This window comes from Eschrichtius robustus, chromosome 1 (assembly GCF_028021215.1).
Source record: "Eschrichtius robustus isolate mEscRob2 chromosome 1, mEscRob2.pri, whole genome shotgun sequence".
In the NCBI taxonomy this organism is placed as follows: Eukaryota; Metazoa; Chordata; class Mammalia; order Artiodactyla; family Eschrichtiidae; genus Eschrichtius; species Eschrichtius robustus.
Window position 1 is genome coordinate 1,776,141 of NC_090824.1, and position 21,108 is coordinate 1,797,248.

The 21,108-nt window shown below is 45.6% G+C and overlaps 1 protein-coding gene across 1 annotated transcript in view; it reads right to left on the reverse strand.

Moving 5' to 3' along the window:
• Positions 1-21,108, reverse strand: part of TDRD9 (tudor domain containing 9) — a 107,771-nt gene that overhangs the window by 16,871 nt on the left and 69,792 nt on the right. The window contains exons 14-30 of the mRNA XM_068539681.1: positions 20,619-20,716; positions 19,933-20,064; positions 18,800-18,965; positions 18,648-18,711; positions 18,508-18,571; positions 18,058-18,102; positions 17,320-17,373; positions 14,988-15,104; positions 13,316-13,423; positions 11,240-11,340; positions 7,616-7,789; positions 6,076-6,187; positions 4,774-4,986; positions 4,399-4,488; positions 3,640-3,900; positions 2,570-2,725; positions 686-756 (exon numbers count right to left, since the gene is read on the reverse strand). Coding sequence (XP_068395782.1) covers positions 686-756; positions 2,570-2,725; positions 3,640-3,900; positions 4,399-4,488; positions 4,774-4,986; positions 6,076-6,187; positions 7,616-7,789; positions 11,240-11,340; positions 13,316-13,423; positions 14,988-15,104; positions 17,320-17,373; positions 18,058-18,102; positions 18,508-18,571; positions 18,648-18,711; positions 18,800-18,965; positions 19,933-20,064; positions 20,619-20,716 — 2,026 coding nt within the window. The remainder of the gene's footprint in view (positions 1-685; positions 757-2,569; positions 2,726-3,639; positions 3,901-4,398; positions 4,489-4,773; positions 4,987-6,075; positions 6,188-7,615; positions 7,790-11,239; positions 11,341-13,315; positions 13,424-14,987; positions 15,105-17,319; positions 17,374-18,057; positions 18,103-18,507; positions 18,572-18,647; positions 18,712-18,799; positions 18,966-19,932; positions 20,065-20,618; positions 20,717-21,108) is intronic.

Genomic DNA, 21,108 nt, shown 5'->3' on the forward strand with positions numbered 1-21,108 from the left:
TTTAAAGTGCACACAGTGAGGCTTCCCACGCGGCTCGTGAGGCTCTGCGGCCCCCGCACTCCCCCTCCACTTCCTCAGGGGTGACCCAAGGCCCACATGCCTGCTGCTGGGACCCTCCCCCCCAGCCCTCGCCCTGCCTGCCCTGACAGCTGGACTTCTCCTGGTCTAACTCCTCTGCAGGCTTCAGGTCTCAGATTTCCCTGGAAAATCTCGATGGCCTTCCGACTGTGGACAGGGGCCCCTCTCAGATGCCTCCGTGATGTTCCATGGCCCCTAACAAGACCCTCATCAACCTATCTTGAACTAAGTGGCTTTCTCTGTCCTACCCTCCGCCCGCTGGACCCGTCACCTAGGGGAGGACACCGACTGTGCCGGTCACGACTGTCCCCCAGCTGCTCCCAGGACACAGGCGGCACGCACAGACCTGCTGAACGTACAACAACTGCAGTAAGCACAGAAAAAACGACGGCTGTGAGGAAAGACACTCCAACATGTCTTATACAGAATGGCTTTCATGTAAGAGAGAACAGGAACCGCAGATTCGGAGCTAGTGGAGAAGCTGGAAGGAGTTAGAAAAAGTACCACATTCCTACAGGTTAGGTATAAAAAAGGTTAGTTTCTGATGAGCTCTGTAAAAAGAGGACCAGAGGAAAAAAACTTCATGGGAAACTTAAGTTAATCATACCTGAACTTGGATATTCTGGTCAGACTATGACACTTCAGTTCGTAAGGGTTAAAAGGCCCATGAAGTATTGCCTGTACACGTGAAATATACAAGATGTTACCAGTAAGTAAAATGTCACTTCACATACATTTTAAAAATCCAAAAGCCAGCTCATAGTTTAAAAAAAGAAAAAAGCTACACCTTCGTCAGTCATAACATCTTCGAGATTTAATGGGAGGAAAATGCCTTAAAGGAGGTATTTTTCTGGGATGCAACTGATTCCGTGGTTTCGCTAACCTTCCTCTCTCTCTCTCTATATAAATACATACACATACTTTGGTCAAAAAAAGGAAGGAAACGCTGCCAAATACTTCAGTAAAAGTGTTCTTTTCATGGCAGCAGACTATTCCAGTTAAATAAGCAGGTCTACGACCACACAGCCAAAGGCTGGGGCAGTAGAAGAGTGAGTCCCTGTCAGCCCTCCTCCAAACGGGCCGAGCGACTGGAGCACCTCCACGGGACGAAGCTAAGCCTTGACGCTGGTTCCCAAAAGCCCACACACTGTGCTTCCCCCCCTCGTTCTGATGGGCAAGCACTGGTCGCCGTGACTGGAGAATGCTGCCTGCCATCCGACTGCCTAGTTCTTGTTGCAAAATTCCTGTACCTCCTGGCTCCTTCTTCACCTCCTCAGAGCAGAGTCCCTCAGAGCTACCTGAGAGGCTGCCTCCTGGGCTTCAAGTCCTCAGAAAGTCTGCCGAATAAAACATAATCCTCAACTTTCAGGCTGGGCATTTTTTTCACTCGACATCGCCTTTGGAAAGGTTAGTTTTAAAAAAGAACTAGTCATGGGACTTCGCTGGTGGTCCACTGGCTAAGACTCCGCGCTCCCAATGCAGGGGGCCCAGGTTCGAGCCTGCTCAGGGAACTAGATCCCACATGCTGCAACTAAGACCCGGAACAGCTAGCTAGCTAGCTAAATAATTAATAAATAAATAAATAAACTTTTTTTTTGGGGGGGGGGAAGAAAAGAAGAACTAGTCAAAGCATTGCTCTATACTAAACCCTGGGTTTTGGTCTTATTATTTTTTTTTTTAATTTTTATTTATTTATTTATTTATTATTTTTGGCTGTGTTGGGTCTTCGTTTCTGTGCGAGGGCTTTCTCTAGTTGCGGCGAGCGGGGGCCACTCTTCATCGCGGTGCGCGGGCCTCTCACTGTCGCGGCCTCTCTTGTTGCGGAGCACAGGCTCCAGACGCGCAGGCTCAGTAGTTGTGGCTCACGGGTCCAGTTGCTCCGCGGCATGTGGGATCTTCCCAGACCAGGCCTCGAACCCGTGTCCCCTGCATTGGCAGGCAGATTCTCAACCACTGCGCCACCAGGGAAGCCCTGGTCTTATTAATATAGGCTCCATTGTGAGAAAAGTAACAGTTAAAAACCAGTAAAGAGGGACTTCCCTGGTGGCGCAGTGGTTAAGACTCCGCCTGCCAATGCAGGGGAAACAAGTTCGAGCCCTGGTCCGGGAAGATCCCACATGCCGCGGAGCAACTAAGCCCGTGTGCCACAACTACTGAGCCTGCGCTCTAGAGCCCGCGAGCCACAGCTACTGAAGCCCACGTGCCACAACTACTGAAGTCTGCGTGCCTAGAGCCCGTGCTCTGCAACGAGAAGCCACCGCAATGAGAAGCCCGCGCACCGCAACGAAGAGCAGCCCCCGCTTGCCGGAACTAGACAAAGCCCACGCACAGCAACGAAAAACCCAACGCAGCCAAAAATAAATTAATTAATTAATTTAAAAAAAAACAGTACAGAAAAAACCATCATGACTACTAGCTGCAACTCAGCTTATAAATGTACAATGATTTTTTAAAAATTTAACTGTATTTTAAAATAACTCCTATAAATTACCTTGCAGTTTGGGTTACCCAGTTTATTGGAAGAAAAGCTCTCTAACAAAATCCGGATCACATACTTTTCGTCGTCTTTCAGGGGGGATGGCACGGACATGTCTGTCACATAGTCTACTGATTTGGAAAAGAGACCCTTGAGAACTTCATGGCTTTGCTGAACAAAATAAGAAAAGTTCATTTTGCTAAAACGGAAACCAGTATTAAAAGCACTTTATTCCAAACTAATCAAAGTACTTCATAGGCATGACCTTATTCTTAGGTGGTCTCTAGATTATTAAGATGTCAAAAGATAATTTTCTCAAGTACATTTTAAAATTCAAACAAAAGAAATAAAACAGAATTCATTAAAGGCTCAATTCATTAGCCTTTACGACCTTTCAGCCATCAGAGAACTGAAAAGAGCGAGAAGAAGAATTTTCTGTATACACAATGTCAGTTTCACATTGGGACTATTACCAGGATCCCTGGAAGCATTTCCCACATGGAAACACAAACCCAGCCAGCTCTACAGGGACGTTTCCTGCTTGTTCGTCCCTTGCCCAACTCAGCACCTCATCCCCAGCAGAAATTATAGAAGGAAAAACAAACCACCTTCAACATGAGCCTCAATGTGGCATCTCAAACCTTCAGATCAAGAAAAATAGCTTCAGAACTGATTTTGAAAGAAACAGTTGAAAGACATTTTGAAATGTTCAAAATACTTGAAACTAATATTTTATAATTACTTTCCTTAAGGGAGATAAATATTGGAATCCATTTTTAAAAAACTCCCCAAACAGAGAACACTTTCACATCTAATCTTCATTCCAAGAAGAAGAAAAAAACACAGCTCCATAATCAGAAACCAACAAGAACAGCACCTGACCACCATAGTTTGGTCTCAAAGAAACTAGAAGCCATTGACGAGGGCACCACAGACCTTAACACACTGAACGCTGTCCAGCTCTTCACCCCCCAACACCCTGAGAGGGGAAAAGGGCCCCCCTTCTCTCTCACTCCCCCGCCCCCTGCACACACACACTCAGACACACACACACACGCTCCTCAAAGGAGGACGGAAGCGCACACCTTGGACTCATAGGGCTCCTCGGCCAGCTCGGCATAGCCCTCCTTGACGAGGACGTCTCGCACGTTGATGGCGCCCTGCAGCGCCGAGGAGAGGTAGGCGTCCACGTGTAGGACGCCGTGCACCACGGAGAAGACCTTCACGAGGAGGGCACGGCCGCTGACCAGCGAGGAGAAGCGCCGGCTGGCCCTGCCGCTCCAGTGCTCGCCGCACACCAGACACCTCGCGGATGGGCGCATCTTGCAAATCTTAAACTCCAAAGCCTACGGGACAGAAGCGCACAGCTGAGCCAGTTTATAAATGTGCGAGACACTCACCCCAAATACCACTGAAAAGTGACCCTGGTGCAGGGATCCTCACCAGTGATCTCCTACAAATCCTACTGAAAACAGTTTCAGGGTAAGTGAGGATTTCATAGGTAAAAAAAACTTGGTTTTCCTTTTCGACAACAAAAAAAGTTTAGAATAACTTTTAGAAAGTGCATGTGGGAAAGCATTAGAAATTACTGCTGAATTAAAACTACTTTTTTTGCTAAGTGTGAAACACTCCATATATTTTAATTTGCTCCAAAAGCAGTACTAGCAAAAATATCTACAGCAATATATTTTTGGGAAAAAGCAGAAACCAAATTCGGAGAGCATGACAAAACGAGTGCCAGCCCTCTGGGCCTTGGCCCTGTCCATAAGCTGAGGGGCGACCACATGACCTCCAGAATCCTTCTAGCTTTACGCTCTCAGACCACAGGAGCGTCTCGACCTTACCTGAAAGGGAAGTTCAAGAAACTGACAGGGAATCTCCATTAAGACGTCCAGAGCTACGTGCGCTCTGTTTCCATAGTCTACAAAGAACACCTAGAGGATGAGGAAAGTGCCTCAGTTAGTACAGGCCCAGGCAAACACCGTGTGCCACCAACCATGGCCACGCAACCATCCATCCCAGCTCTGTCATCACAGGATTCCTAGGGACTGGGGCTTAAATCCTCACCTCACTGAGGGAAGTAACTTTTCTACTAGACCACTTTTCTAACTGTAATTATTTTATATTTAATTTCCACTTGAAATTAGAAAAGACTTTCTATCAACTGCTATTAAGTCTGTCTCATTTCCCTTTCAGTGATTTGTTACAGAAAAACATACCTCAGCAGAATTTCCAGAAACATAAAGGATTTGTGCTCTAAAGTAGCTTTCTTTATCAAAATCAGCAAAAGGAGCCAGACAGACCAAGTCTGGATGTGGGTGAACGGGCAAGGGCACCAACTTCAGACGGCTGATTTCAGCAGTAAGCTTTTCCAGAATCTCTGAGCTTTTTTCATCAATCCTATATCCCCAGAAGTGCCCCACTTCAACCACCTAAAAAGGAGGAGGAAGAGCAGAGATGAACTCTAGAAAGGATTTCTGTCAAGAGGGACAGAAACTCAAACTGCAGCCCTGGCACACCACCCTACTACAAGTCACAAACCAGATTCCCCGGTCCCTAAGTATTCTACGGGGGAGGGGGTGCCCGGCTTGAGCGAGGTGAGGAACGGTGTCTGGAGGCACAAGACTTGCGGGCACACAAGCACTGTAGGCTCTGGGGGGCACGTGGGAACAGGGCTGTTCCATCCCTGACCAGAGCCCAGGGCCCCCTGGTGCCCTCTGGGTGGCGAGGGCCGGGTGCGGGGTGAACGCACAGCCCCCTGGAAGAGCAGTGGGGGGACGGGGGAGTGGATGTCCTCGCCTGCTGCCGCTGCAAGACGGCCAGGGCCGCACTGCTGGAGCTCTCCGGTCTCCTGGCATCCAGGTTTCTATGGGAAGTCTCCCAGTGAAGAGTAACTACAGATTTACCAGGAAGCCCGATGCATTTTAACTGAAATTTTATTTTGAAGAAGTAAAAACTACACCCCAATGAATAATGGTGCCAATGCTCGTTTTGTGGATATAAACTGAATTACACAAGCAAATAGCACTATGCCAATTAACATTTTTACATGTATCTTGTCGCCAAAACTGATTTTAAAATGTACTAACATTTTAAAAATTAAACTTTGACTCTAGAATGAATATTTGTGTTTACACATTTGTGTTACAGCCACATTTCAATTCAGCAAGCGAGAGTAATTCAAGCTCACCCAGATTTGCTAGAGGTAACCCTTAAACAAGGCAGGTTTGTTCTGCAAGGGTCCGCTTACCCGGATACTTTTCAACAGTAAAGACTACAGGACTGCATGGTCCGTGGCTGGTCGAATCTGAGGATGCGGCGGGACCACGGATACGGAGGGCCGACAGTGAGTTACCCATGGATTAGCCCCACATTGTTCAAGGGTCCAGTGTAGATGACTAAGGTACACAGGCTGTGGGCGAGGGTCTCTATACATCCACTATCTCATGTATACAACACGACAGTTCTAGGCTAAGAAGACAGAAAAGCTCTAATGATTGGATCACACACACCATTCTTACCTCTGTAACATCAATTGTTAAGAGGAGATCTGTAATCATCTGGGATCTGTCTAACGTGTTAAATGAGACTTGCGCAGGATCAACTGTCTGCTTCTGGAAGTCCACATTCACCCTATTTAACACAATTTATTTTAAAAGGCAATAAAAGTACTACAAAGAAAACATGTTTACATATATGAAGTTACTGCTTGAACTATTCCACTGTTTCTATAAGAAAAGAACATTTTAATAAAATACCTAAAGCCAGAGATGATGAAGTCGATCTTATCTGAAATGTGTTTCTGATGGCTTCCTGAGCTGCCTTGGGGGAGGGTGGGTACCCCAGTAGTTACGTACTACCCTTCAGGAATATATTCTAAAGGTCAAGACTGTTATGGAATATCTACTCTTAAGGATATAAATTCTAAATCTAGGACCTGCAATGTTTCCTAACTTGTGGTTTCAGAGGTGAGTGACTCTGACCTTTAGAAAACTACAAGAATCCAAGCCTATTTAATGTTGTTAGGAAACACATACATGATTTTCTAATAAACCTAAGAATTATCATTCATCCCTTGAAGCAATAATATAATAAATGCTAAAATTCCAGGAGATGAAATATAAATTGATAAAAAGTTTCCTTTCCTAATAATTTTATTCTTAAATGAAGAGGAAGAATTATAAGAGATCTGATCCACCTCTCTTCCCAATTTTCCAACCCATTTATTAAATAAGAGTGACTCAGGCTAAGTTACCCAGCAGGACAGGCCTACTCCACGTTGTTACAGACTGAACCCACTCAACTCCCAAACTCGCAGAATCAAACCATCCCACACTGGATGAAACTCGATGGAACGTACTTCCCTACCTCATCAATTCCTCAAATCCCTGTCAAATTCCTCATGGGGTTAAAAAGATTACAAACAAGAAAAGGTGCAGGAGAATTCTACACACAGCACTGTGTGAATATGACCGAAAGGCAAAGTAATCTGTCAGAAACACTGAAGGGTGATTTAATTGGGTCCAAGAGAAGCCAGCCTGCAAACTGCACGGCAGCTGCCTGGGGGCCGAGCAGACCCGTGCAGGCAGCCCGGCCCACCCCCCCCCAACCCTGCTCAACAGGGACGGGTGGCCTGTGCTGGCAAGCAGCGGGCTGCTGCCAACTGCGCCTGCGTCTTGTCCCGCTGCTGGCTCCGCTAAGGGCAAGCGAGACCCTACTCTGCTTAGGAAGAGAAAGGCGGTAACTGTAAGGAGGAAGAAAGGAAACTAACATTAGGGTCAATCCCTTCGATTTAAACTGAAAATGACACAAATGGTTCTACCCAATCCTCCAAACAGCCTTGTACAATAGGTATCATAGCTATTAAACATATGAAAACACTGAGGTTCAGAGAGGTCAAGTAATGTGCCCAAGCACACACAGCTAGAAGACGATGAAACCAGGCTACCACGCCAGTGCTTTTAGTGTGAACTTAAGCAAGGTTAAACAGTTGTTTAAAAATAATATTGAGAATGTGAAAGCAGGTGGACAGAGTTGTGCCTGCCTCCCTTCTGAAAATACCTTGTGTTCCTGAGCTTGGAAACAGCCCCTCCTTGCACCTTCCCTTCAATCTCCTCTGCAGAATGAACACTGAGTTCAAGGGAAACTTTCAGCTGAGACATCTTAATGGCCATATACACCGCAGGAAGAGTTTTAAACCTCTCTGTTGGATTGCGTGAGAACTCCACAAAGGCTCTGTTCCACAAATGTAAATTAAAAAATGAGTTTATGAGGCATGTTAATTTCTCTCAAGTTTAGAGATTTTCAGTAACACCTCTCTTCAAAACACCAGCAACTCTTCCTTCTGTTAATTAATCAAGAAGATGTATTTAAGGGAAAATTATTCACTTAAGAGAAATAAAAGTTACAATGACGTACCATTAAATTAAAACCAAGTATCATCCTCATGTATTACTCAGTATAATGCAGAATAAAGATTAAGTTCAAAAGGAATTTTCGGCTAAGAAATCTTAATTCTCATTAGAACAAAGTGACAGATTTGGGTTTTTGTTTTCCTCTATTTTATTGTAAAATAAAAATCAGACAGAGAAAAGCACACAACTGAGAAGTTCAGTGATCTTTCTGATCTCCCTCCAAAAAACCACCCAGTTTATCACCCAGTAATGTTGAGGCACGCCCCACCTTAAGACCCACCCACGTCGCAGTGTCCTATTATCACATCCCTCCCTCTTGGGGAATAAGAATCAAACATGCAGTAAGGGGACTTCCCTGGTGGCGCAGTGGTTTAAGACTCTGCCTGCCAATGCAGGGGACACAGGTTCGAGCCCTGGTCCGGGAAGTTCCCACATGCTGCGGAGCAACTAAGCCCGTGCACCACAACTACTGAGCCTGTGCTCTAGAGCCCATGAGCCACAACTACTGAGCCCGTGTGCCACAACTACTGAAACCCGTGCACCTAGAGCCCGTGCTCCGCAACAAGAGAAGCCATGGCAATGGGAAGCCCATGCACCGCACCGAAGAGTAGCCCCCGCTCGTTGCAACTAGAGAAAGCCCGCGCACAGCAACGAAGACCCAACGCAGCCAAAAAATAAATTAATTTAAAAAAAAAACATGCAGTAAGGGTGCCTGCCAGACACTTCCTGGTAAAAAGGAAAAAAGCTTCAAGTTTACATTTGTTTGTATATGCATGTCAAAATCTCCCGGAGCAAAACATCATACTCAGAAAAACAGACTTATGACCGCCTCAACTACTGTCATGGAAATGCGTGATTTTGGGTGACCTGGAAGGACCCTGAGCTGATGAAAAGCGGCCTGTCGCGTCCCATCCCGTCCCGTCCTCTGGCCTCTCTGCAGCCTCCTGTCTCCACTGCACTGTCCCCTTGCCCTCGGCTCCCTTTCAACCCTCCTCCACCGACCCTGGGTGAGCTCACAAGTGAGCACGTGCAGTCTCCTCCTGTCCTCAGCTCCCTTTATTCACTTCCATTTCTGCCATCTTTCTCTAGAAGGAGCCTAAGTCTCTCCTTAGAAATAATTTCTTTCAAATACTCTAGAGCACATTTCCAAGACTCTCGTCTTCCCTGAGTATTTTCAACTCAACACGTGGAGAGAGCCAAGCCCGTGACATTCCCCACGCCCCCCCCCCCAGCCCCCGGCCCTGCCCTCCTGTCCACTCCCCCCAGCTGAAGTCCTGGCCCTCACTGGCTCCTCTCTCGTCTTCGTCCTCCACAGGCCATCAACAGCCGAATCCAAGAGCTCTTCCCTCCCATCCGCTGCCTCCTTTTCATGTCAAAAGTCACCTCGGCTTGGACAACTGCCAAGTTTATGCTGGACGGCTTCTTCTCCTCTTCATCACTCCCCGATTAAGTTCTACAAAACACAGTTCTAGTCAGAACACTCAGGGCTCTCTAAATACCCACTACTGACGTTCATACTCGTCAGCTGGTTACAAATACCATCCGAAAGACAGCGCCTGATGCCCACTCTTCAGACTCAATCTGACACAAACCCAGCTCCTGGCAAGAGGGCTCTGGCTGTGCCTGGCACAAATCCTACGCTTTCCCAAACCACAGCTCCGCTCACACTGGGCTCCTGCCCCACCTGCCAGGGCTGCCTCCCCTCCAGGCCCCTCCAACTCCTCCAGAGGAAGGCCCAGGTGAATGTCACTGCTCCTACTCTGAGCCTCAGATACAATATCTTCTTCCAACCCCCCAGGCCTCTCCCAGGACACTTCACGATGGGCAAACATCTGTGGAACCGATTTTACTCTCCACGCCGACCACTAATTTGAAAACGTCTCACAGGAGGAAACCGTGCGCCCACGTACGACCTGTGCTCCAGTGCCCTTGGCCCTGCACACAGCAGGCCCTGCTGGATCCCAAGGCGGAGGACAGTCTTGACTCAATAACTATTTTATGTCATTCTCTGCCTTTAATATTTGATGCACAGAACTGATAACCAGAAGAACACTGTTACATCCCCAAGTAATTGGTAAGACATTGGTATTACGACTGAACACCAGACATCTATGAGGAATCGAGTAAAATATAAGTAAAATACCTATATAGATATCCCTGACAGCAAGAAGAAGAAACGAACACCGAACGCAATCCAGCAGTAAGGATTAAGGAAAGAGGCCGCTGCAAGCTTAGTGAGAGCCCAGACGGCACCATCCGAATCAGTCCAAAGAGCACCCACGCACGCACACAGAACTGGAGTCTCAGTGAGGCAAACGGACTTTCCATATTCAAGAAAGATGGTTTAGCTACGAGAATCCAATTTTAAGTAAGTAATTTTGTATATGTGATTAAGAATTTGACTGCTAATTTATATTAGAATATTTAAGAAAACTTGGGACACTGTAAGTTTAATTAAATCTGTAACGGTTGTTAGCAGCACCTAGAAAGACTTTACTTATTACGGTTATATATTTGCCATGTGAGGCCTTTACATGCTTACAAAGAAAATCAATATATTAATCACAGGAATGGAACTTAAAATGTGTGAGGCAATTAATCCAAAATTTAAGCAGGATGAATATGCTCAACTTGAGCTACTGGACATTAATCAAAGAAAAACTCAAAGTATTTCTTATTTACTAGATTTACAAAGCTTTGTAAATTAAATAAAACGTGTAGGACACGAGAACATTTTTTCCAATTTTAAAAATTAAAAATCAATTTAAAAACCGTAATAGCCTTTTCTGTGCATAGGCATTCTCTCTTGGAAATGAAAACTCAAAGTGATACTCCAAAACCACTTACTTCTTATCTGCAATTAAAATAGGCCAAATGTAACTGAGTTTTACAATATCTGTCTTCCAAAAATATTTAGAACATGTAAGTTCTAAATGACTATCAGCAGATAAACTCTCCTGCAGGCATCTCTGGCGGCCGGCGACTTACTGTGAAATCTCGGAGGGACGCGCCCGAGTGCAGCGCACTTCCAGAGCGCCAACCCTGTACCTCATCACGCTACTGAACCTTCTCAGCATCAGACGTCCTTTAGGAGGAACGTGGTTGAAAGAGAAGATAAATTGCTCCTGACAACAAGATAAACCACAGCTACTCAGCAGCCCTTCTGAGGACCCATTTCCACACGCCCCCAGTTGAAAGAATCGGCCCCTGTGAACATAAAATCTCGTGGTTCTTTCGTAATTGCAGTGGATTACAAAAATACACTACTTACTTTGCACCATCAAACACGATGGATCTGACTTGGCCGCACTGTCTAAAGAGAGACTGCAGTTGTTTATAGTAGAGAAATCCATAGGGAGGAACGTGCTTCAGCTGTAAAACACCACACTGCATTAACAGGAGCAGACAGAGCTCACAGTCATAATGTTCACAAAAACAGAGCACGCTGTCTTTAAGCACAAGACGTAGACCCGACAGCAGGGTATTTAAGGACTAATGACTTCTAAATTATAATTAAGTTTTAATAATACATGTTAAACAAAGGCTAATTCTTCCCCTGTTAGAAGAACCCAAAAGTCTGAAACAGAAAAGTTAAGACTTATTTTTCATTTTTACCTTAAAATAACCAAGCTGACTAAATACATCTTTTTAAAGCATAGTATTTCTATATAGGCAGCAGCGGGAACTTAAACGTTAAAGGTTAATGCACCACTTGGTGGAGGAGGGGGTGCATCCTCGCCCCGCAGGCAGCGCTAACCGGACAGGAGCTGCAGCAACCCCTCCCTGTCCGTGCGCTTTCTCCCTCCCATCAGGGCAATCTGTGTTCCGAGCTCCAGCTCCGGCGCGAAACCGGGAGTCCCCTGCCCCGTGACCTGCTTATCTCAGGGCCCAGCACAGCTCCATGAGAGGCAGTGGGTGGCTGAAAAGCAAGGGCTGGGGACTCAGGTCTGAGCGCCTGTCCTGGCCTGTCAGGGTTCTGCAGGCAAAAAGTTACGGAGCCAACCCAGGACCCAACAGCCACATCCCTTATTAAGGGGGACAATAAGTCCCCGACTCAGAGAGTCAACGTGAAGCTCAGAGAAGAATGCGTAAAAAGCACTCGACAAAGGCCCTCTCAGATGATAAGCACTATGTAAGCACCAGCCACACTTAGTTTTTATAACGCACACAGCAGGTGACTTTCTGGCCCCCAGAGTGCAAGGTGAACAGGCTGCCTGGTGGCTGAAGGAGGCAAGCACAGCCCACGTCTGAGGAAACGTGCTGTGGGGCCCCCCCCACCCCGCTGCACAGGTCGGGAGGGAGTACCACCAAGGCGTGAGAGGAAGCCAACCGGAAGGGCTTGGTCCGCCATGAAGGTCAGTACGAGCAGAGGCCCGGTCACACTTCCTCGAGAGCAATAAGGAGCTAATGACCGCCCCCTTCAGGTAAAACCCGTCCCCAGGTACAAACTGCATCTCAGCTGCCTCTCGTCCCCAGTGTGAGCACCAGCGCCTCTCCAGTGCTCTGCAGAGACCCTCTCCCTCGTGAACTCTTACTTCTTCAGTAACAGTGTGATGGAAACAGCAAGAGGAGTAAGAGCTGGCAATGACGGCATGTTTACTTTAGGCCAGGAACTCTGCCAAGTGCTCTACACCCCCTTTATTAGATATAGGCCGGTAATGGAACCCAGGGTCCGATAAAAGCCCGATTCCCAAATGCTTTATGCCAGTTGCCTACCCTGAAGTGATCCTGTGCTCAGGTTTAAACAAAGGGTCCACAAATGTTGATCTGATAGTCAGTGCCTGGGACTGACCATCGGATTTGCCCAAAGCTCATGTTAAACACTAATTTCCAGGCCACACTTTCTAGTTCAGATTCTGTGCCACGGGGCCTCAAATCTGAATTTCAAAATAAACAAACACTCTCTAGGTGATTCTATTAAGCATGAATGGGGATCAGAGTTTAAATCACAGTACAAAGGTGCCAACCAAGTAACTCTTTACTTTGTGTAAAATGAAGTTGTCAATTAACTAAATGTTCTTAAATTTATGGAGAAGTATCTTAAATCCTTCAAAATGGGACATGATCAGTCAAGGTTAGCCATGAATACCTAACTCTGCAAGGCTTTCTTTTTTAAGGCCAGGTCTGCAAAACAGGAAGCGAGACTGAGGAACTAGTGGATGCATGTGAAAAGGTCAGACAAGCCATGAAATTCACTTTAGGGGAAAAAAATCCACTTAGTACTTATAAAAAATAGAGACAAGTGGGGAAATAAAATGTTCCGTGTTCGCCACATTGGAACGAAGCTCATCCGAAAACTGGGCACCCGGCCTCCACCCCAGAGAAGGCTGCCCATCTCTCCACCTACCACAATGGTTGTCTTTGGGTCTTTGCCTGCCAGCTCCCTCACTGCCATCTCTTCGTCAGGCTGCCCAAAAGTAAAGTAATTTGGATAAAAAGCACCTGCCAATACAACCTGGAAGAGAAACTTATTTTCATGAAGCAACAGCATTATTTTATCACTTTATCTCACCAATATACTAATCTCATCCCAGAATGACATCTACACTATAAAAGATGAGTTCAATGTTAAAAAAAACACACAGAAACACTGGACCTTTAAACCAATCAAGCAGAAAGTCACAATTCTGGTTACTTCGCCATAACCGAAACACTTTCTACATGTCTTTCCTCCAAGGAGCCTGAGTTCTTCTCAGAATGAGGTTTAGAAAAGAGTGGTGAGTTGAACAAGGATACAAATGATTGTACACACAGAGCCCTGGGGGTTAGCCAACTTCTTCTACATTTTCCCTGACACACTTACTTCTGTGGGTCAGGCCCTTTCCCAAATGTTTAGATAAAATTACAATTAAGACACTTCGATTTAGAGCAGCAGGCTTGCATCCAATATTCACTTCTAAAAGCATGCTGCGAAGAGTCCCTTCTTCAATAAAAATAAACCATGTGAAACATACACCCATGGAAGACTCTCTCCTGAACTTCAAGCAATTTTACATCCAGAGAAACACTCCATTTCCCAGCATCCCCCAGTTTACAGGATCCACCTAGAACCCAATTCTGTGTGCGTCAGCCAACACACGGACACATATAAGAGGTACTCCTCCTCTGAGCCCCTACATCAGAAGCACTGGTCACCTTTCTAGGACACAGCTCCCTCTACACAATGCCTAGAAGGTTCCATCCAACAAGCTAATTTGATCATGGCCTCCAAAGTTAAAATAATTTTTCAGAGCAAGGGAAGAGCCACATAATAATATTAAGAGCATTTTTACTTTCTTAAAAGCCAAAACAAAAGGATCTCTCCAGAAGCAGTAATAACATTTAGCAGTCTTTAGAAACACTCCTCCAGAGATTAGAAATGGGTCTGGATCATCAACTCAACGACGTGGAAAACCTAAACTAGGTAAGACCAGAGTTCTTCCTGGTGCCCAAACACAGCATGAACACTATGGACCTAAAATCTCCTGTGAGGCATGATTTGTATCAGAAAGGGGAAATAGGGCTTCCCTGCTGGCGCAGTGGTTAAGAATCCGCCTGCCAATGCAGGGGACATGGGTTCGAGCCCTGGTCCGGGAAGATCCCACATGCCGCGGAGCAACTAAGCCCGTGCACCACAACTACTGAGCCTATGCTCTAGAGCCCGCGAGCCACAACTACTGAGCCCGCGAGCCACAACTACTGAGCCCGCGAGCCACAACTACTGAAGCCCGTGCGCCTAGAGCCCGTGCTCCGCAACAGGAGGAGCCACTGCACTGAGAAGCCCGCACACCGCAACGAAGAGTAGCCCCCGCTCGCCGCAACTAGAGAAAGCCAGGGCGCAGCAACAAAGACCCAACGCAGCCAAAAATAAAGAAATAAATTAAATAATAATAAAAAAGGCCATCAGATTTCTAATTAATAACTGTAAGCTTTCCAAATCATTAAAAAAAAAAAAAAAGGAGGAAATAAGCACTGTCAAAACCACGAGACCTAATAAGAAGAAAGAACCAGGAAGAGACATCCAGGAAACTCCAGAGTACCTGCAGGATGAATCGTTGCTTATATGTATACTCTTGGTCCATGACAGGCTGCCGGGAATCAACATACATGTTGAACTGTGAGATTCTAGTCTTCAATTCTTCATATAATTCAGCCACCTAAGAAAAACACATTGGGAGATGATGTCTCCAAGTGATTATGTTATTCAGAATAGCAAACGCACTAGAAAAGCAGTACATAATGGGGAAAGAATTAGTATGTCTATGGGATGAAACACTGCAGCTATTAAGAACCATATTATTAGGACTTCCCTGGTGGCGCAGTGGTTAAGAATCCGCCTGCCAATGCAGGGGACATGGGTTCGAGCCCTGGTCTGGGAAGATCCCACATGCTGTGGAGCAACTAAGCCCGTGTACCACAACTACTGAGCCTGCGAGCCGCAAGTACTGAGCCCACGCACCACATCTACTGAAGCCCGCATGCTCTAGAGCCTGTGCTCCGCAACAAGAGAAGCCACCACAATGAGAAGCCCGCGCACTGCAACGAAGACCCAATGCAGCCAAAAAATAAATGAAAAAATTTTAAAACTCATTTAAAGAACCATCTTATTAAAGACTAATTAATAAAGAATGGAAAGGATGCTCAATACAATATTAACAGAAAACACCAGGATACAAAGCTGTATATGCTTCATGATCCCAGTTTATAAACACACACGCACACACAGGAAACCACTGCAAAGGCACAAACACAGTCATCTACAGGTGTCAGAGGAACAGGAGACCATGATCACAGCCTTTGCTTTAAGTCCTTTAAACACTTCCGAAACCTCTGCCATAAACGTATACTTCCTTTGTGATTAAAAACAAGCTAACAGGGGACTTCCCTGGTGGTGCAGTGATTAAGAATCTCCCTGCCATCGCAGGAGACACGGGTTTGAGCCCTGGTCCGGGAAGATCCCACATGCCACGGAGCAACTAAGCCCGTGCGCCACATCTACTGAGCCTGCGCTCTAGAGCCTGCGAGCCACAACTACTGAGCCCGCGCACCTGGAGCCCGTGCTCCGCAACAAGAGAAGCCACCTCAATAAAGAGTAGCCCCCGCTCACCGCAACTAGAGAAAGCCCACGTGCAGCAACAAAGACCCAACGCAGACAAAAATAAATAAATAATTCTATTTTTAAAAAAAAATCAAAAAAAAAAAAAAATCTTCTGTAAGGCTGTAGTACTGATACATACAACTTCTCTAATTAAAAATCAACTAAAAATTATGCAAGTCACTTTCTCTGATCAAAATGCAATAAAAACAAAAATATTAACAAAACAACAAGATACCTAAAAATATTTCTTTCTACCTGGAAACTCAAATATTCTTCTAAAAACTCTGAATCAAGGAGGAAACCGACACTAAAATAAGTTACAGACAGGGATAACAATGAGATCCCTACATGTCACAAATCAATGAGATGTGCCCCAAACTGTGCTCACAAGAAAATTCACAGCTTTAAATACTTTTAATTAGAAAGCTTGAAAGTATTAATAAATTAAATTCTCATCTCAGTAAGACTAAAAACGTAAACCAAGAGACACAGAAAAACTAAATTAATGGAAAAAATTAAAAATCAATTCTTTGAAATCCTCCACCTTCCCCCTCCCCTCAAAACACCTGCACAGTAAAACTGACAAACCAAACCAAGAGTAAGTTCTCTGAAAATAAAAATAAAACAGACAGATTATCTTGCAAACTGTGCAGTAAAGGATTAAGTCAGCAGGCCCAGGTGTCCACACCTTGGACATTCCAAAGAAAGGTTTGGCTCCTGGCAGTTCACCTCCAGGCCCTTGGAATATCCCGCCCTGTAAGAGTGACTTGGTTTACCTGAGGCCTTGGACACAACAAGCAGCTCATGGTAGCAATGTGACCTTTGTATGGTGGGGCCATACAGTATCAGTAACCTCTGGAGGGGCTAAAAGCTAAGGAAGTTAAGGTCAGCCAATGTGGGCACCCCACACTTATGTAACCAACCCTCAATAAAACCTTGGACGCCAAGGCTCGGGACAGCCTCCCTGGCTTGCGGTACTTCACGCGGGTTGTCACGCATCGTGCTGCCCAGACGACTCCACCGGGAGAGGACAGCTGCAAGCTGGCCCCTGGCCTCTCCTGGCTCCTCCCCACCCGCCTCTTACCTTTGCTGACCTAAATCTGTGTCCTTCAGCTGTAGTCAACTGTAACCATGAATGCTAACACATAAATTCTACCAAAGTTGGAAACGAGGATGTACTTCTTGGAATACTCTCTGCTACCCTGGGTATTGCTGGTACTTGATAAACATTTGATAAGTCATCTTTACTTGTATTCAAAGAATTTATAACTTACCTCTCTAATTCTCTTGATTTGAATGTAATTTAACCGTCCCCAGTCAAGTTCATCCTTTAAATACATAAAAGGATAATATTCAATATTAATGTAACAAATTACAGCTAATTCGGCTACTGTAATACATATATCTCAGCTAAAAGTATATACCAAAAAGAATATATACCAACAAGAAAAATAATATGGCTGACTCTGTAAAAGGTGGCTTTCACGAGTAACTCATGTAGTTATTTTAAGGATACATCTAGGCATGACAAATTTAAACACACAGACCTATCAACAATCTTTTGAACCTAGTCAGTTTAGAAGGAGAAGAACAACATGCAACCACGCCCACCCAAAAAAATGAAGGCTAACAGGTTGGTTTTTTCAAGCCCATTATCTAAAACTTTGCTGAAAACAGCAGAAGGAAAAGCTTCGGGTTCCTCAGTTTTGAGCCAACACGCCGAGGCACGTCCCACAGGTATTTTAGTGCTGGCAGCTAAGAGGCTCCTGACACAGGAAGGGTCACTACTACCCAGGGGTGGGCGAAAGGCAGCGCGGCTGCCTCTGGGAAGTGACTACAGCTGAAGGTGGGCCCAGGAGCTGCCCTGGCCTGCGGGCTCTGAGGACCGTCCACAGTGACCTCCGCTCAGGCTGAACGCTGCCAGTTCACACACAGCGCTGAGGCTGAGCTAGAGAAGGCTCGGGAAGCTTCCATGACACGGGCAGCCATCCACAAAGAAACAGCTCACTGACCTTCGGATGCCGCAGCTCTCCTCTTTGTCTGCAAGTCTGCCAAGCCTAAAAACAAATGAACCAGAGTTTCAAAATACTTTATTCGCTAACCGAATTTTTTTAAGTCCAATTTCAACACGTTTTGACCACAGAAAATTTACAAATTTAATTTTTCCAATCTACTTCATAGAATTGGACTCCCACCCTCATCTTCTTCTCCCAACACAATTTTTTTTTTTTTGTCTGCGCCGCGAGGCTCGCAGGATCTCAGCTCCCCGACCAGGGATGGCACCTGCGCCCCCTGCAGTGGAAGCGTGCAGTCCGAACCACTGGACCGCCAGGGAAGTCCCCATCTCCCAACACACTTTGCTTACTACTGGACATCGGCACCCCTCACGGCGCTTCCGGTGGAGACGGCGTGTGCTGACAAGCGGTGGCAGCCGCCTTCACAGCTCGCCTGGGAAAACCTACCCTGAACGCTTCGACAAGCGCAGCACAGTCACTCTTACTGTTGCCACAGAAATCCACTTTGTTCCTGTAAACAGACGACAAAGAGTGTCACTGGACACCATTAAAACACTATGACTTTTAAAAATATGAATGTTAAATACCTATATCCATCAAGATGCTGCCTAAAAGGCATCACAAAAAAATTCTTCAAAGAAAGAGATGCCGCTAACAAGAGAAAAAACAAAGAGAAGGTAAGACTGTTGGAGCAGCCTTACATTACCCTCCATTACCGCTTCTCGGCTCCCACACTCACCTATAATAAGACACTCATCTAGACATCCAAACACATGTCCGAGGACTATGAGTTTACCGAGCTGCTGATTAACAGGAAGTTGGGCTAAGACTCTTCCTAAGAAGGTCAATTCACCATCATGGGGGTTTTCATCTTTTCTCTGCCCACTCACCGCAAGTGCTCCAACCTTTATAAAATAAATTAGTGCGATTAGCAAGCACTGATTTATTCACACTCTTTTCTTCCTTAAGGCAGGGAGTTTAAAACAGGAAACGACCAAATTTTGGTGAATAAGGTTCTAAAAGATACCTAAGTCAACTTATGAAAGATTGATACTAAAGTTTTTTAATTCGTTTTTTGATACTCAGAACACATTTTATTATTTTTTAATGCTGGGAGGTGACGCTCAAGCTACCCCCACAAAAGTCTACTTAAGTCCCAGATTTAACGAACATGGCACACACAGCACTAAACCAAACCTCCAACCACCACGTCACGTGGTCACTCACAGCCAAAACGTACAGACTGTGCACAGAAAACGACGTCCTCAACTTGACTAAGTGTATTTTACGGACGCCCAAGCAGGTACCCAAGGTATCAGAGGCAGCCCCAGCTCTGAGGGCCCGAGGCAGAATGTCCACAGCCCCAACAGGTGGCGGCGCCCAGGCCGGGGCACTGGGCACTCACTGCAAGCAGCGAGAGCGGAGCGCGGGTCGGAGGAGAGTCAGAGAACGCGCAGGAGCAGAGCAGGGCTCCCAGCAACAGGAAGAGGAGAGGCCAGCATGAGGGTGAAGAGCAGAACCAGAGGGCAAGTGGAGAGGAGGCTGGCGGAGCCAGGGCGGGAGAGCAGAGCTCCATGGCTGCATCTCCTATCCAGCGCTTCTCAGCCCCGCCAACAAACCGCAATCCCCCGTCGGGGGGCGGCAGCGGTGGTGAGAGAGTAGGAGCTTCAGCTTCAGACAACTAACAAAGCTGGTCTGAACAACAAATATAAAATCTGGAATCAAAAATTAGTCATGACATGCTTTTCCAAGCAAATGCTGATTATTTACAACTGTCAAAATACCTTAAAGATATACACAGTATGAAACTTTTAAAATTCACCCAAAAAATCTTAGCTTTTCCTAACACGAACAAGTACCAGATGGTCCCACCTCCTTTAGCAGAAGGATGGTGCGTTCAATGTCACTCAGGCTAGGTGGAGAAAGGGCTGTTGCCAGCAGAGCCCTCGGTTCACCCATATCAAGTAATTTCACTTTCAATATTGTGCTTCCTAATGGACAACGCTGAAAAGAACAAAACTTAAATTTAGAAACAGTAAAAATAAGCAAATCAATTAACCTATTCACATGACTAGTACTTTAGAAAGAGAAGGAGAGAAAAAGAAGAAAGGAAAACAGAAAAGGGGTGGGAGCAGGAGAGAGAGAAATGGGAGATGAAGAGATGGGGGAAGAGAAGGAGAGGGAGAGAGATAGAGAAGGGAAGATGGAAAAGGGAAAGGGTGAGAAAGAAAGGAGAGGAAGCGGGAGAGAGGGAGAGAAAGGAGAGAGAGGCAGGAGAGGAAAGACAGAAGCCAGTTCCACAGCACAAACTATAAAAGCACACAGCAGCAGCGTCTGTGGACAGTCCTCCTATGGGGCCAGAAACGTGACATGGGTGTCAAGTCCCTCACTGGTGCTTAGTGAACAGAAGCCAGTTCTGTGATTAAAGACAAGTTTGATCAGAAGTAATTTTTCTGGGATCAAAATCATACGACACTCAAAATTATATTACTTAAACTATTCAGCAAAACTGTCTACAAAAAACAAACTATGTCATAAAGATGACCAAAGTTTATTACCAACATCTCAGGAATGACATGGTCGGGGATGGAGCTGTCCCAGAAATCCTTGTATATAAGTCTGTAACAGTATCCTTTAGACACTCGTCCAGCACGGCCTGTAAAGGAGAAACATTCAAACTCTGGCATTAATTACTTTAACACTAGCATAAAGATATATTTAAGAATAACCATTAAATATTAAGAAAAACTTCCGTTATCTTCTACCAAACCAGGTCAGTTTGGTAAAAACTTCAGTATAAGTCAGTGTTAGAAGTGATCTTCTATATACAGATTAAGTGCTGACTCCTGGTCAGTGATGTATAGTGGAAAATCCAATGTATATTTCTAAAGAGAACCACCTTGGCCCCAAAATACAATGGCAATCAAAACATTTAAAATACCACACATCTCCTGCAAATGCATAGTTCATACTGGTAAAAATACAGAGGTCACCAAACGAAAGTAATCAAGTTGGCAAGAGAAGCCCCAGTGAAACGGCTGGTTGTTA